The sequence below is a fragment of the Cibotium barometz genome, chromosome 48 (genome assembly GCF_041138505.1).
Source record: "Cibotium barometz isolate CiBa-2024 chromosome 48, ASM4113850v1, whole genome shotgun sequence".
Lineage (NCBI taxonomy): Eukaryota > Viridiplantae > Streptophyta > Polypodiopsida > Cyatheales > Cibotiaceae > Cibotium > Cibotium barometz.
The window spans coordinates 33,627,236-33,642,771 of NC_141093.1; the positions used below are offsets into that span (position 1 = coordinate 33,627,236).

Below are 15,536 nucleotides of genomic sequence, written 5' to 3' on the forward strand. Positions count from 1 at the left end.
AATTCATAAATTGAAACAAAAGATAAATACAAGCACAAATTATGGAATACTATTAAATCATGTAAGAAGAGATAGCATTATAATTGGGACAAATTACTACATACAAAATGGTTAAAATTTAAAGCATTATAATTGGGACAAATTACTACATACAAAAAGGTTAAAATTTAAAGTCTGGTTCAGGTGGTCCTTGGCTTGCTTCTTTCTTGATTATTGGTGATCTCACCCTTCATAATGCGTTTTGCAAGTTTTTTATTAATTTATACGTCGTAGTATATGCAAGAGCCTTCAAATTTTAGCCCTTTCCCATGAATTCTACGTGTTCCAAGCCTCTTCAATGTATTTTTGAGGGGAGGCCTGGCGTTGTGGCCGTCGTAATAAATGGAGATTGTTCAATGCTTTTTAGCACTCCTAGAGTAATAAATGGAGGCAGTTCCTACGGGAAGTGTCGGGAGCATGGGGGAGAGAGAGGAGATAGAGAGAGAGAGAGATGTTCTCTCTTGGACTCTCTCTCTCTCTCTCTCTCTCATCTCTCATCTTACTTCAATAGGCGCTCTCTCTTCTGAGTCGCCTCTTCTCTTTCTCTCTCTTTTTACTTCGCATACTGCGCTCTCCACACTCTCTTGGCACTTCGACTCACGCTCTCACTCTACTCTCTCTCTCTCTCTCTCTCTCACACTCTCTCTCTCTCTCTCCAACCACGTGAAAGGTGGTGCACTGAGCCGCATGCGTTCCCTCCTGTCGATGCAAAAGCCTTCAAGAGCAATCCATGGCGTCTAAGCCGCATGCGTTCCCTTGTCGATGCAACGGCCCCTTCAACTTCCTACATTTCTCTCTCCTCTCTCCTATAAAACTTTCAATCCTTCTCTATAGCCTACTTAAAAAAAACTAGGAAGAACCAACAGACCACCCCGTTCAAATAATCCTGAGAGGCGACATCTCTCAAAGGGATTCGTGGACTGGCGACTACGGAGGTCTCCTACGTCAACAGAATCCGTCAGACCGTCTCTACGGTGCGCTGAGGTATTTGCCCAGCTCGTAGTGCAGTGTGCACTGTCGAATAGTTGGACGTCACTCTGCCCGTTTTAGGTCCTATCGTTGGGTGTCGTAGTATTGTGACGGACTTGCTGCTGAGTGTCGAACTACGCGTGTTTAGGTTGTTGGGTGCCGGGCTACATTGAGGGATTAGTTGGGTGTCGAGCTGCATTGACGGATTTGTTGGGTGTCGGACTGTAATGACGGATTCGTTAATGCATTGACGGACTTTCTTGCTGCCGGAAAGCATTGCCGGCTTTGTTGGGCGCTTGTGTAAACGGCCAGGTCTGCAAAGTAGCGCAGTTAACGTAGTAGCGCATTGCGTTCATTGGCGCGTTTAGCGTTTTTTTAAAATCCTATCAAAGCTCCATTGATGAAATTGTTGGGTTTTTTTGCAGCAGTGAACTGATGGCCATTTTGACGGATTTGATGGATCCTCTGAAGGTGGCTCGACGGACTTACTGAGTCATTTGAAAATCTACACAAGGTTCTATTAATTTGCAGCATTCTTTTTTTTTTTTCAGACACCCCCAACCATTTACGGAGTGAGGGGGGAGGGGGCAGGCCGGAATAGAACCCGTGCCCTTGTGTATTGAGAACTCCGCTCTACGACTCAGGCTGTTCTCCCCCTCCTTAATTTGCTGCGAACAGCACCTCCATAATTTGCCGCATTCTTTTGAACACACATTGCTGGATTAATGGAATTTTACGAATGCATGGACCTAAATTTTTCTGCTTTTTAATCACTGATCGGGATGTTTTGGCCAGAATTTTTCACAAACTAACATGTAATTATTTGGCAAATATGCAGAAACAAGGAATCACGACAATGTCATGGATAAGATCGACTCACTGTGCCGGGCCATGGCAAACTCTAACAAATGAGGCTCCTCTGTTCGGCCGTTTTCAAGAGTGGGTAGCGTATGTTGTCTTCGCAGAGTGTCCACAACACTCCATCATCTCCATCATTAACCTTGCCTTCTTTGCCATTGCAAGCTCTACACTCAGCTACAACCTAGCTATCCTCTTCAACAGAAATTACTCCGCTGTCATCAGCTATGGCAATACAAAGGGCCAAGTGTTACGTGCCATCATGGGTTTCCTCTTGCCCATTTCCACCACAGTTTGCCTGACCACCCTTTCGATTGGTATAACAGCTTTTGGCATATGGGATGGCATCAACTATGGCTGGAGCTCACCTCACATCCGGGAAGAAGTCTTTTCAGGCGTTGAAGCCCTGGCTTGGCTCTCGTCTCTCATCATTCTGTTGAGTGAGAAAAAGAACTATGTTCAAGAGCATCCCCTACCTCTGCGTGTATGGTGGGTTTTGTCTTTCTTCACCTCGGTCTTTGCATTCCTCAGCTCCCTCTTCCGGCTAACAGCCGCCTCTGGCCTGTCCTATGACCTCCACCTTGTCGTCTATGATATATATGCTATTGTGAAGCTGCCTGCCACTTTCTTTCTCTTAATTGCAGCTCTGAAAGGAGAGACACACATCCAAGAGCCCAACCCGAAAGCTGGCACAGTAGCTGGCAATCTAACAGAACCATTACTTGCTACAGCCGCAATCAGTAACTTTGCAAAGGCGGGCTTCTGGAGCAGAGCTACATTCACCTGGCTTACTCCCCTCCTCGAAGCAGGGTCCAAGAGGTCTTTAGAGCAAGTAGATGTACCCCAGCTTGCTCCAAATGACAGAGCAGAAAAAATGTGCACACTCTTCCAATCAAACTGGGTAAAAAGCCTCAATGCAACCCACCCACTCAGAAGCACACTTACCAAATGCTTCTGGCCACAAATGCTTTTATGTGCTTTTCTGCAGTTGGTAAGATCCATTGCCATGTTTGGAGGCCCTCTTCTCATATCAAGCTTCACTGACTTTGTCTCTGGTGATAGAGTATCAAGATATGATGGCTACGCTCTTGTTCTGATCCTTTTAACTACCAAAACTATTGAAGTGTTCTCTTATCACCAGTACAATTTCCACTGCTACAAACTAGGCAACAATATTCGGAGTGCCGTGGTTACTACCCTTTATAGAAAAGGATTACGCCTCTCTACCACTGCTAGAATGTCTCATGGGGTTGGCCAGATCACAAACTACATGGTGGTTGATGCACAGCAGTTGTCAGATGCTGTCCTACAGATGAACAATATGTGGAGCATGCCCTTTCAAGTCATACTAGCCTTGTCAATCCTCTATTTAGTTATTGGTGTAGGTTCACTAGCCGGCTTGGCCACCATGGTCCTGGTAGCAGCTCTCGCCATGTGTGTCTCTTCAATGCAAAGGAGTTTCCAAGAAGGTGTGATGAAAGGCAGGGATGGCCGAATGAAGGCAATTAATGAAGCCCTCCATTACATGAAAGTGATTAAGCTGCAAGCATGGGAGGAATTTTTCCAACAGAAAATAGAAAACCAGAGGCAGAAAGAGTATTCTGCACTAAAGAAGTTTGTAATTGCAGCTGCGACAAACATGTTTTACCTTTGGAACACTCAACCCTTAGTATGCAATGTTACCTATGTGACCGCTATATGCGTAGGCCGGATTCTTACAACTGCGAGCCTCTTCACCGCAGCTTCTCTCTTCAGGATCCTGCAAGAGCCCATCAGAAATTTCCCAAATTCAGTTAACCAAGTGATACAAGCCCTGGTTGCACTGGACCGAGTTGAAAGGTTTTTGCAAAGCACCGAGATTCAGAAGGGGGCAGTGACTAGAGTGCTGGAACTAGATGAGCATCCAGTGGTGATAGAAAGAGGATGCTTTACATGGGATGATGTGGAGGGGACTCTTGTTTTGAAAGACATCAACATGAACATCAAGCGAAACTCACTCGTGACCATAGTGGGAACAGTAGGGTCCGGCAAATCGTCATTGCTCTCAGCTCTGCTCGGGGAGATGGTGAAGCTAACAGGAAATGTAAGTTCTCTCTTTACTCAAATCTTCTTGTTCCAAGAGAGCTTTTCTAACAAATTGCTGGTTTTGGATGGAATAACTTTGGTATATAATGTTTGCCTATAACCACCATCACAGGTAAAAATGAGTGGCACCATTGCGTATGTTCCTCAAACAGCATGGATCCAAAATGCCACGATTGAAGAGAATATTCTATTTGGTGCTGCGATGGAACACATCCGCTATCGCCAAGTATTGAAAGCATGTGCTTTAGAGCAGGACCTTGCGGCCATGGAACATGGTGATCAAACTGAGATTGGGGAAAAGGGAATCAATCTAAGCGGAGGACAAAAGCAACGGATCCAACTTGCACGTGCAGTTTATCAAGATTCTGATGTTTATCTCCTCGATGATGTCTTCAGCGCAGTCGATGCCCATACCGGTGCCCATCTCTTCAAGGTATGAACAATTTTCAGAAGCACTGTTGTTCAAGTCGTGCTAGAGATGCCATCATGGTGAATTCTGGTCCTTCAAAAGCTAACCTCAAGGAAAGTCAGGTCCCTCTCTCAGCAAAAACGTCCAGAATGCATCCAAGTGTCACGGCAAGTCTCCATCACGTGCAGGATCCATACATCAGTTGCATAGAACAACGATGAAGACTCCTATTTAAACTAGAGTAGATATTTCCCTTCCAAGGGCACTTTTGAAGTGGTGAAGTCCAATGAATGTGTGCGAATGAGCATCTCTCACAGTATTACGTACCCCCTTTGAGAAACCTTGCTTTGTGTGGATTCATCCTTTAACCTGCTCATATTTGCTACAGCTACGCACATGTCGGCGAGATCATCTACTCTTTGTCAAGATTTCAATTGTCAAGATTTCAGTCACGCAATCATCAACGCCACAATAAAATAACTGAAAATAAAGGGATCCAGTCCAAAGCCCAAAACAATGCGCACCCCTCCCCCCCCCCAAACACACACACATGCACACACTCCCCAAAATCCACTTATATATTTTCCGGTGCTTGGTGCAGGAGTGTATCCTTGGGCTTCTACGAGAAAAGACAGTCCTTCTCGTAACTCATCAAGTGGAATTTTTAACTGGAGCAGATGTTGTTCTGGTAAGAAAATGTCTTCTAGTAAACCTGGAATATATACACACATATACATACATATAATGATATATGTACACATGCATATATATATATATATATATATATGAATTATATACACACACACACACTCACTTATTGTAAAATACACACACACACATATATATATAATATGATCTAATATATATATTATATTATATTATATACATATTATATAATATATCTATATATATAGCATGTATGTGTGTGTGTGTGTGTGTGTGTGTGTGTGTGTGTGTGCACGTGCGCTTCCGCATGCGTGTGCGTGCGTGTGTATACATACATGCATATATATATCTCTAAACATACATACATACATACATATATGTGTGTGTGTGTGTGTGTGAGCGCACGCGCAGGCATGTGTTTAAGGGTTAAATTTCCTTATTAAATCTCCAGGTCATGAAAGATGGAAAAATTGCTCAGTCCGGAAGTTACAATGATATTCTCTCGGTAGGCACTGAACTCGAGGCCTTGGTAGCTGCTCACAAGCAAGCCATGGATTTAGTGGACAAAGATGCATCCAAAAAAGAGCAAAATGGGCATGTGGAACAATTTATTACAGAAATCCAAGAGAGGCCGTCTTATGAGAGAATCATATCTACAGAACAGTTGGTTTTGGACCTGCCAGTCTCCACAGGTGGTCTGGTTGAGAAACTCTCAAGTACCGACTCCTTCATTGACTTCAACAAAGCTGAAGGTTCAATAAAGCTTATTGAAGAGGAGCAGCGAGAGGTCGGTCGGGTTAGCATGAAAATATATTGGCTTTATTTTACCAAGGCTTATGGCTGGTCTGCCGTGATGATCCTTCTGGCCAATCAGGTTATGTGGCAAACACTTCTGGTCGGTAGTGATTTTTGGTTGGCAGACGAGATACCCAATGGGCCTACCTCAACTGTTAGCACAAGGACATTTATAATTGTCTACACTGTACTGAACTTGATAAGCTTTGTTAATGTGTTGATACGAGTAGCGCTGGTGGCAGTTGTTGGTTTGAAAACTGCTCAAGGGTTTTTCCTCGAAATGCTGCGAGGGATATTCCGTGCCCCCATGTATTTCTTCGACACGACACCCTCAGGAAGAATTCTGAGCAGAGTAAGTCACTTTCGAGTTTACTTGCTTCTCAAGCAAGCAAAATTTTGAGGTTGCAATTTGCTTCTCAAGCAATCACAATTTTGAGATTAGTCAGCAATTTCAAGTGTACTACTTGCCTCTCACGAAAGTGCCTTTTTTTAATTTAAAAAATCCACATCTAACATGGAGTGGATTTTTGTACAGTTTTCAGCAGACCAGACCAACCTTGATTTTATTATTCATTACTTTCTTGGTGGATTCATGGGTTCTGTGTTCGGCTTATTTGGTGTTATCGTTGTTATTTGCATATCGTCCTGGCCAATCATCTTCATGGTGATACCATTTTTATTCCTTTTCCATGTATATCAGGTACTCAAACTGTTTTGCTCCTTGAATCTCCAATAAAAAAGTCTCCAAATACAAATAAAGTTTACTTGGCTTTTAAAAAGGCCATGGTGCAACGTCACGGGCCATGGCACAACAGCCATGGTCCACGGCGCAATGGTCACAGGCAACAGCGTTAGATGGATCTAGAATAACATAGAAGTACTAAAAGCCATTTTGCTATTATGATTGTATGCAATGCTTCAAGAGTGAGCGTAATTTTCACACACTGTACATTTACAGGTGTTTTACATCAACTCTTCCAGAGAGATCACCCGTCTTGACTCGATAACAAAAGCTCCACTGATCTATCATTTCTCGGAGACAATTGCCGGAATCGATACCGTTCGCTGTTTCAGGAAAGAGGAAGAATTCTCTCAAAAAAATTTGGATCAAGTGAATGCTAACATGAAGATGGACTTTCATAACAACTCAGCAACTGAATGGTTAGGCCTCCGCCTAGAATCATTAGGCACCGCTATACTATGTATGGCAGCATTTCTGTTTGTGGCTCTTCCTAGTAATTCCATTAGCCCAGGTATGATGTGCAGGCTTTGTAATGCTTATAATTGTGTAGGGCTACCCCAGCCAGATGACTTATGCATGCCTTATTATGTAATGACTTGCAGATCTAGTCTCCCTTGCTCTATCATATGCACTAGGGCTTAACACCAGTCTCTATATGTCAACCTGGCTGTATTGCACGGTAGAGAACAGGATGATCTCAGTTGAGCGCCTGCAGCAATTCACCAACATACCAAGTGAAGCAAGTCGTGTTATTGAGAACTGTTTGCCAACACCAACCTGGCCATATGCAGGGAAGATTGTATCCAAGAGATTAAAGGTAGCTTCCATCATGCATTTCTAACCCCTATTTTGCAGCTGTTTTCAAACATGATTTTGCACAAAGCCGACCTAACATGTATGCACTTAGCATTGTCAAGCTAATACATGGCCCTGCTTATGCACTTGCACCACTTGGTTGCAAACCAATTACTGTATTAGAATGTCAACCTCCTTTTGAGCTGAGATCTGTGTGCATGGTCATGGGTGTGGCTGTAGCTGTGGCTGTGGCTGTGGCTGTGGGTGTGGGCAATGGGGGCATGGGCATGGGCAGCGGGTGCAGGTGCAGGCTTTCATGCTCTCTCTCTCTCTCTCTCTGTCTCTCTCTCTCTCTCTCGGACTTTATGCTATGGGTTAATTGTACATACAGTACCCGGGTAGTATGCAGGCCCTGTTTCAGGCGAGCCTTTGTTCTTTTCATGTTCTAGTTCTATGACTTTTAGTCTACACATGGACTATATGTACTACTTCTCATAGACCCTTTGGGTCTTTAGCAGACGGTAATATAGTCTCTCTCTCTCTCTCAGCCTCATTCTGAAGACCTTAATGATGAGTTTTGAATATAAAAGTTCTCGACGATTGAGGAGTCTTTCTTGGCCTGCAGCTTCGCTACCGACAGAACACGCCTTTAGTTTTAAAGGGTGTTAATTTCACTATTCAAGGTGGCCATAAAGTAGGTGTAGTTGGCAGAACTGGGAGTGGGAAGTCTACACTCATTCAAGCGATTTTCAGACTGGTTGAACCCTCAAGTGGCCAGATTCTTGTAGATGGCGTGGACATTTCAACACTTGGACTTCACGATTTGCGATCTAGGTTTGGCATAATTCCACAAGAACCAGTCCTTTTTGAAGGAACAATCAGAATGAATGTAGATCCACTTGGATTATACACGGATGAAGACATATGGCAGGTAATTTCCTGCAATTGTCTTTGCTAATAAAGTGCTGTATGTGCATGTGTGTACACTCGTGTGTGAGTGTGTGTGTGCGCGTGCACGCACATGAGAAGAGAAAGAAAGAGATTGTATTATTAAGTGTCTATAAAAGACTCAAAAGGGTCAATAAGACTAAGAATGGGTACCTTTGATCCATGAATAACTGGATGTAAAAAACATAAAGAGAGAGAGAGAGAGAGATCCCAATTTTCAGTTGACTAACAAAAGCACAAAACATGAATTGCATAAACATCTCTGAATGTGTGCACATGTGCATGTTTTTTGTGCTCATGTGTGCCCACGTGAGTGTGACCTTGTTTCCAGTTGACTAACAAAATCATGGAACAGGGATTGCATAAATGCCAGCTTGCCAACTTAGTCCAGGACAGGCCAGACAAACTTGATGCCCAAGGTATGCAAATAGTTACCCCCTCTCAAGTGATGGCTTACTTTAAGCTATTATATAATCAATCGAAAGTAAAATAATCTCACTCCGACTGTTTCTTGCCTCCTACACAACAGTGACCGAGTACGGGGGAAACTGGAGTGTGGGTCAAAGCCAGTTGCTTTGCTTTGTCCGTGTGCTCCTCAAGGGCAGCAAAGTACTGTTTCTAGATGAAGCTACAGCCTCAGTCGATGCACAGACGGATGCTGTGATACAAAGTCTTATAAGGAAGGAATTTGTGCATTGTACTGTTGTTAGCATTGCTCATAGGATACCGACAGTAATGGATGCCGACAAAGTCCTTGTAATGGATGCAGGTTCTATTCTAGCTCTTTCATATATTTATCAGTTATTCTACGTCAGTAGTGTGTATATTTTTGTTAGATCACTTCTAGCCCTCCTATTCTCATATAGTTAGTAGCGTTTGCAAGGGGTTCATCTCCTTATAAGAAGCCCGAACATATACTAGGTGTCATGTGCATAAGCAATGCCATGGACCTTCTCAAGGCTAAATCCAGAAGGGGCAAACAGATAAAGACCATGAACCAGTAGAAGATAGGTAGAACCAGAATGATCAAAGCTTCAGGTGTATCATCTGAAGTGGATGTGGAGCAGGACAAGTGGGATCATGGAAGGCAGCAGACAGCTGAAGCACAGGATCCAGGTAAGTGCAGTAGGCTGGCTGCAGAAGTGAGTCGGCTGCAGGACAGGAGGTGTCGGCTGCCCATAACAGGGTCGGCTGAACCAGCAGATAAGGGGGCAGCAGCATGCGCAGGAGGATATCCAGTCGGCTGGCTTAAAAAAGGCATTAATGAAGTATGAACTGGCCGACCAGCAGTCGGCCAGTTCCCCATGTAGTCCAAGGGGCTATAAATAGCCCCTCTTGCTCAAGGTTTCATTGATTCAATCCCACTAGGGGTTTGGATCACTAGAGGTCCCATAGGGGACAGGTTTTGGTGTTTTACCACCTTTTCAAGAAGGCAGCCAAGGGCTGCAAGATATGTACCCTTTTTGTACCCTAGTATATACTGAATTTCTAGCACTTCTCACTCTCTCTCTCTACTCTCTCTCTACCTGCGTTTTTGCATCAGATGGTGCGTTTTTGCATCAGAAGGTTTCCAAGGGTGTTTAGGGCTGAAAGAAGACTACCCAAAGCTTCCGCGCGTTACATTGGTATCTGTGTTCCCGCCTTGGGCTTCGAATCCGTGTACTTTCCTGTACCTTGGACTTGTACACCATCATATGGGACTGAATACCCTATCCTGGACCCAGATTGTCTAGATTGCTACTATCAAGGGAAGCTAAGTATTCCTCCTTTCCAAACCCACTCACAATATTTTTATGCACCATTAGGGGAGCGATGTTGTGGAGCCACCTTTGTGGACTTGTTCTACCTATAGTTTCATCCCCTTACACCATGTCTTAGTAGCTGTGATGAGCGTCGCATGTCTATAGCATCCTACTTATGCTGGCATTGTAGAACTTAAAGTAGGCGCTATGGGATAGGACTCTTATAGTCCATGGTAGGAAATACCCCACAATGACATGATGATGTGAGTGTACTTTAACCAGTGGGAGGACCCTATCAATTAAGGAATGCATAGGAAGAGCTTGTACAGTAGGGGGAGGAGAGCAAGAGCTGATGCACTTACACGATCATTCTTTGCTGAGCCTGATGCTCTGATACCAATGTAACGCGCGGAAGCTCTGGGTAGTCTTCTTTCAGCCCTAAACACTCTTGGAAACCTTCTGATGCAAAAACGCAACATCTGATGCAAAAACGCAGGTAGAGAGAGAGAGAGTAGAGAGAGAGAGTGAAGTGCTGGAAATTCAGTATATACTATGGTACAAAAAGGGTACATATCTTGCAACCCTTGGCTGCCTTCTTGAAAAGGTGGTAAAACACCAAAACCTGTCCCCTATGGGACCTCTAGTGATCCAAACCCGTAGTGGGATTGAATCAATGAAACCTTGAGCAAGAGGGGCTATTTATAGCCCCTTGGACTACATGGGGAACTGGCCGACTGCTAGTCGGCCAGTTCATACTTCATTAATGCCTTTTTTAAGCCAGCCGACTGGATATCCTCCTGCGCATGCTGCTGCCCCCCTTATCTGCTGGTTCAGCCGACCCTGTTATGGACAGCCGACACCTCCTGTCCTGCAGCCGACTCACTTCTACAGCCAGCCTACTGCACTTACCTGGATCCTGCGGTTCAGCTGTCTGCTGCCTTCCATGATCCCACTTGTCCTGCTCCACGTCCACTTCAGATGATACACCTGAAGCTCTAATCATTCTGGTTCTACCTATCTTCTACTGGTTCATGGTCTTTATCTGTTTGCCCCTTTTGGATTTAGCCTTGAGAAGGTCCATGGCATTGCTTATGCACATGACATCCCCCTCTGCTAAACTTGATGACGGGAATCCAACCTGCTCTTGGATGACTGTCATCATCCCAATCCGGTCCCGAAGTCCCTCTGTCATCATCCATCCCTGGCAAACCTTTTTCTCTGAAAACCCGGTTTGTTCTCCAAACCACTCTATCTCTGATGAAGATCTATGCATCTGGTCTTCCTCTAGTCCACAATCCATTCCTGCCCTGACTCTGAACACTCACATCACCCTTGGAGGATCAACCTCCCTTGGGACCGTTACCTGAGAACCTATCTGGCTCACGGAACTGCCATCCCCATCTGGCACTGTGGAACACCACCAACAAACCTCCTGGGAGTTCTTCCCGATCTGTGTTCCCGCCTTGGGCTTCGAATCCGTGTACTTTCCTGTACCTTGGACCTGTACACCATCATATGGGACTGAATCAGTGTTTAGCTTTGCTGAGCCTAATGCTCTGATACCAATGTAACGCGCGGAAGCTCTGGGTAGTCTTCTTTCAGCCCTAAACACTCTTGGAAACCTTCTGATGCAAAAACACACCATCTAATGCAAAAACGCAGGTAGAGAGAGAGTAGAGAGAGAGAGTGAGAAGTGCTAGAAATTCAGTATATACTATGGTACAAAAAGGGTACATATCTTGCAGCCCTTGGCTGCCTTCTTGAAAAGGTGGTAAAACACCAAAACCTGTCCCCTATGGGACCTCTAGTGATCCAAACCGCTAGTGGGATTGAATCAATGAAACCTTGAGCAAGAGGGGCTATTTATAGCCCCTTGGACTACATGGGGAACTGGCCGACTGCTGGTCGGCCAGTTCATACTTCATTAATGCCTTTTTTAAGCCAGCCGACTGGATATCCTCCTGCGCATGCTGCTGCCCCCTTATCTGCTGGTTCAGCCGACCCTGTTATGGGCAGCCGACACCTCCTGTCCTGCAGCTGACTCACTTCTGCAGCCAACCTACTGCACTTACCTGGATCCTGCGCTTCAGCTGTCTGCTGCCTTCCATGATCCCACTTGTCCTGCTCCACGTCCACTTCAGATGATACACCTGAAGCTCTGATCATTCTGGTTCTACCTATCTTCTACTGGTTCATGGTCTTTATCTGTTTACCCTTCTAGATTTAGCCTTGAGAAGGTCCATGCCATTGCTTATGCACATGACACTAGGATGGAGGCACTATTAAAGCACATTACTAGTCCAACTGCACTACCTGTTTTTCTGTATATGCAGTTTTTTTTTCTGACTGGCCTTAGGCCCAAGACCCTCCCGTACTGCTTTTCCACCACCTGTAGGCGCCTGCCCATAGGCAATGCTGCCGTAGAAGCACCAAGGGGGGTTTTGAACCCAGGACCTCTTGGTCCTAGGCAAACACCTTCACCACTTGAGTTATCACCTCATTGGCTGTATATGCACTTATTGAATGAACGGTCATGAATATTTACCATGATTGTTCAGGTCAGAAGTAGATCTAGACACTTGAATGTTGCGCGTGAAATGCTAATGACTAAACCAGCTGCTCCAGTGTTGCAAACTGCTGTCCCACGGCTGCCTAATACTGATCCAGAACTAAGGACTGCTGATCCAATTGCTGAATGCTGGGAATGACCCTAAGCCTCCTAGTTATAGGTACAAATCTTCCAGCCAACTGGAACTTGGCTGTAGTTGGCTGGTCGGCTATTCACTGCTGGTCAGCTGATAAAACAACCCAAAAAGTATCATTAAATTGTCCCAATTCATGAGTGCCCGGCCTTCCCACATGTGGGTGCTTGTGTGGGCTGATTTGCAGCCTTCATTCCTGCCCAAAATACAGAAGCTTGTCCATGTGGCACCTAATTAGGTGTGCACACATGACAATCACGGATTAAACCCAGCACCTACATGTCAGCAGAATGGGCCGATTTCAATCCAGCTAGAGCTTGCTGGCAGCCTAGAGAGTTTCTTTTAAACCCTAGGTCACTTTCAGCCAGTGTGTTGTTAACTTGGCCAATTTTTGCTAGTATGTGGTGATGTGCTTGACCAAGGAGCATCATATGTGACCCAATGGTCTCCGTGACAAGTGTCAGTCTAGGTTAACTTTTCCAATTGCAATCACCCATGGGTGGGTGGGCTCATGCTGGCCATTGAGGCATATCCTTTTTTCGGTTGTGGGTTTTCGTTAGAACTTCGGACATACCTTTCAACAAGTCAAGTCGCATCCGCTCAAGCTAGAGCGTGGTGGTTGAGGTAGACTTATCTATATGCACAGCCTTCACCTAGTCTTGGGTACTGGTGACACAAGTGGGTATGCCACAGCGCATACCCTATGCCATGCATGACAAGGTTTAACTTGACTGATCTTTGAGTGGTTTTAAGTCATGGCTAGCTAGCTGGTTATCCTAATTCTTTCTATACGGGTCAGCATGCATGCCCGACCAGCTCTCTTTGTGTATGAAAGTATGTACATGTGTGCGCGAATGTGCATGTGTGCCTCGAGCAAGTTGATCTCCCATCCTCGGCAAGTCATTTTCTATGGCCAATTGAAATTTCACCCACCCATACCCCAAGATGGATGCATGGGGCATGATATCATAGACCATAAGTTCCAAGAAATAGTACAAGGTTAAATAACTAAGAAACGAGACAAGTGATATGCCCCATTCTAAATGTTCCTGTCACATCTCCCCTTTGAAATGCTGCTGTATCAATACTAAAGATCTCAACAATTTATTGTTCAGCGAAAACTTAACAGTCAACCATAGTAATTAATGAGCTTGAAATGGTTGCCAGGCTCCATAAAAGTACACATGGTACTCATTTCCTAAGTGATGTATGGTCTCCGTTTATGAATGATTATGAATTCCCCATACATGGACATGCACACAGGTGGGTGCACACGCGCACATGCACACACATACATTTTTCTGATTCCCTCAATGATGAATAGTATTGGTCTAATCTTATCATGGTTAGCCATGATAAGACCATGATAAGATTGTTTGCTATCTTGTATTCAAAGGCATTGATCTGTTATTGTTGTATGCAATACTAGAGAAAGTCACTTATAATCACCCTCTCTCTCTCTCTCTCTCTCTCTCTCTCTCTCTCACACACACACACACACACCACACACTCACCACACACAGACAAACAGACACGCACGCACGCATGCATGCAATGCAGCATTGGCATGCAAGTCTCATCCAATCTTTGTTTGAAATACAGGAAAGGTGAAAGAGTTTGACAGACCTCAGAATCTGCTGAGAAATCCCAATTCAGTTTTCAGTGCCCTTGTCAAAGAGTACTCCACGCGCTCAGGTCAACGAGATTAAATCTACTCCACCAACGGCATTTTGCACGACAGTCGGCTGTAGATCATGGCCACGCGTTAGCCCTTCTCTTCAGATTTCTGCACATGTCCTCATACTCGGGCCACCGATGCAAGTTCTCCTTCCAGCAGTTGACAAATTGATCCATTTCACACTTGGGCGGCCTTTTACGCACTTTACGAACTACACTACTTGACAAATTGAGCCTTTTCACACTTGGGCGGTCTTTACGTACTGTACACTACTACCTCCAATCGACAAATTGATCCTTTTCACACTTGGGCGGTCTTTTGTGCACTTCATTATAGTGGTCTTGGTGGGGCAAGGACTATTATAAGCCATTGCCATCAAATAACTTTCCCATTATAAGCCATTGCCATCTAATAACTTCGACACTTGTTCACAATATGAACAAGCCGACTACCTTTCAAAATGATCAAGTAGAACTACTAACACATGGATTTATGAGCACTTTTGCACAACAAGTGTAATAACACATGGACAAACAAAACAACAATCTCAATTTATTAAGACCTCTTGTGTATTTTTTTGATGAGGTTTCAGTGTGAGAACTCTTTAAGAACTTTTTGACCACAATTACAAAGTCCAAAAAGGCTACAATTAAGGAGAAAATGGCACTATGATCCTAACCCATGTTTGCCAAGGAATAATAGCAAATCATCTACCCATAGAATAAGAATATTTGTCAAGACTATGATCTAAAACATACTTGCCAAGAAATCATAGCAAAATATCAATCCATAGACTAAGAATACATTGTGCCAAAGCGAATATGTTTTACTGTTTGCCACAAGGTAGCAGTGAGAAGGGCATACAAATTTTAAAAAAAAATGTGTGACATATTTACACAACCTTGTTGTTGATAAAACTTTGAAGAGACTTTTGAAGTCCAAAAACTTGAACTTATTATTATGCTTAGAGTCAATTTTGACAAGAATTTTGACAACAAGCAATACACATTAATTCCCTTGCAACAATAGAATACTTGTGAGCTCTTCTCTTCCCTACTCTTTCTTTCATGTGCTTTATTGGATTCTTGCATGCTAGATGGTTTGTATG

The 15,536-nt window shown here is 44.2% G+C and overlaps 1 protein-coding gene across 5 annotated transcripts; it reads left to right on the forward strand.

Moving 5' to 3' along the window:
* The first annotated feature begins 450 nt into the window (after positions 1 to 450).
* LOC147611101 (ABC transporter C family member 4-like) lies at positions 451 to 15,007 on the forward strand. Of its 5 annotated transcripts, none has more exons than XM_086785761.1 (14): positions 711 to 1,023; positions 1,157 to 1,320; positions 1,434 to 1,522; positions 1,847 to 3,949; positions 4,064 to 4,384; positions 4,962 to 5,048; positions 5,478 to 6,173; positions 6,357 to 6,521; positions 6,780 to 7,074; positions 7,166 to 7,380; positions 7,984 to 8,289; positions 8,662 to 8,725; positions 8,836 to 9,075; positions 14,353 to 15,007. In XM_086785761.1, exons 4-14 carry the CDS (start codon positions 1,865 to 1,867, stop codon positions 14,457 to 14,459), a joined length of 4,581 nt encoding a protein of 1,526 aa, XP_086641887.1. In that variant the 5' UTR covers positions 711 to 1,023; positions 1,157 to 1,320; positions 1,434 to 1,522; positions 1,847 to 1,864; the 3' UTR covers positions 14,460 to 15,007. The 5 variants fall into 5 exon arrangements, with proteins under 5 accessions (XP_086641884.1, XP_086641887.1, XP_086641886.1 ...); XM_086785760.1 differs by having other exon boundaries at positions 1,437 to 1,522; XM_086785758.1 differs by lacking the exon at positions 1,157 to 1,320 and having other exon boundaries at positions 451 to 1,023.
* The last annotated feature ends 529 nt before the right edge of the window (positions 15,008 to 15,536 follow it).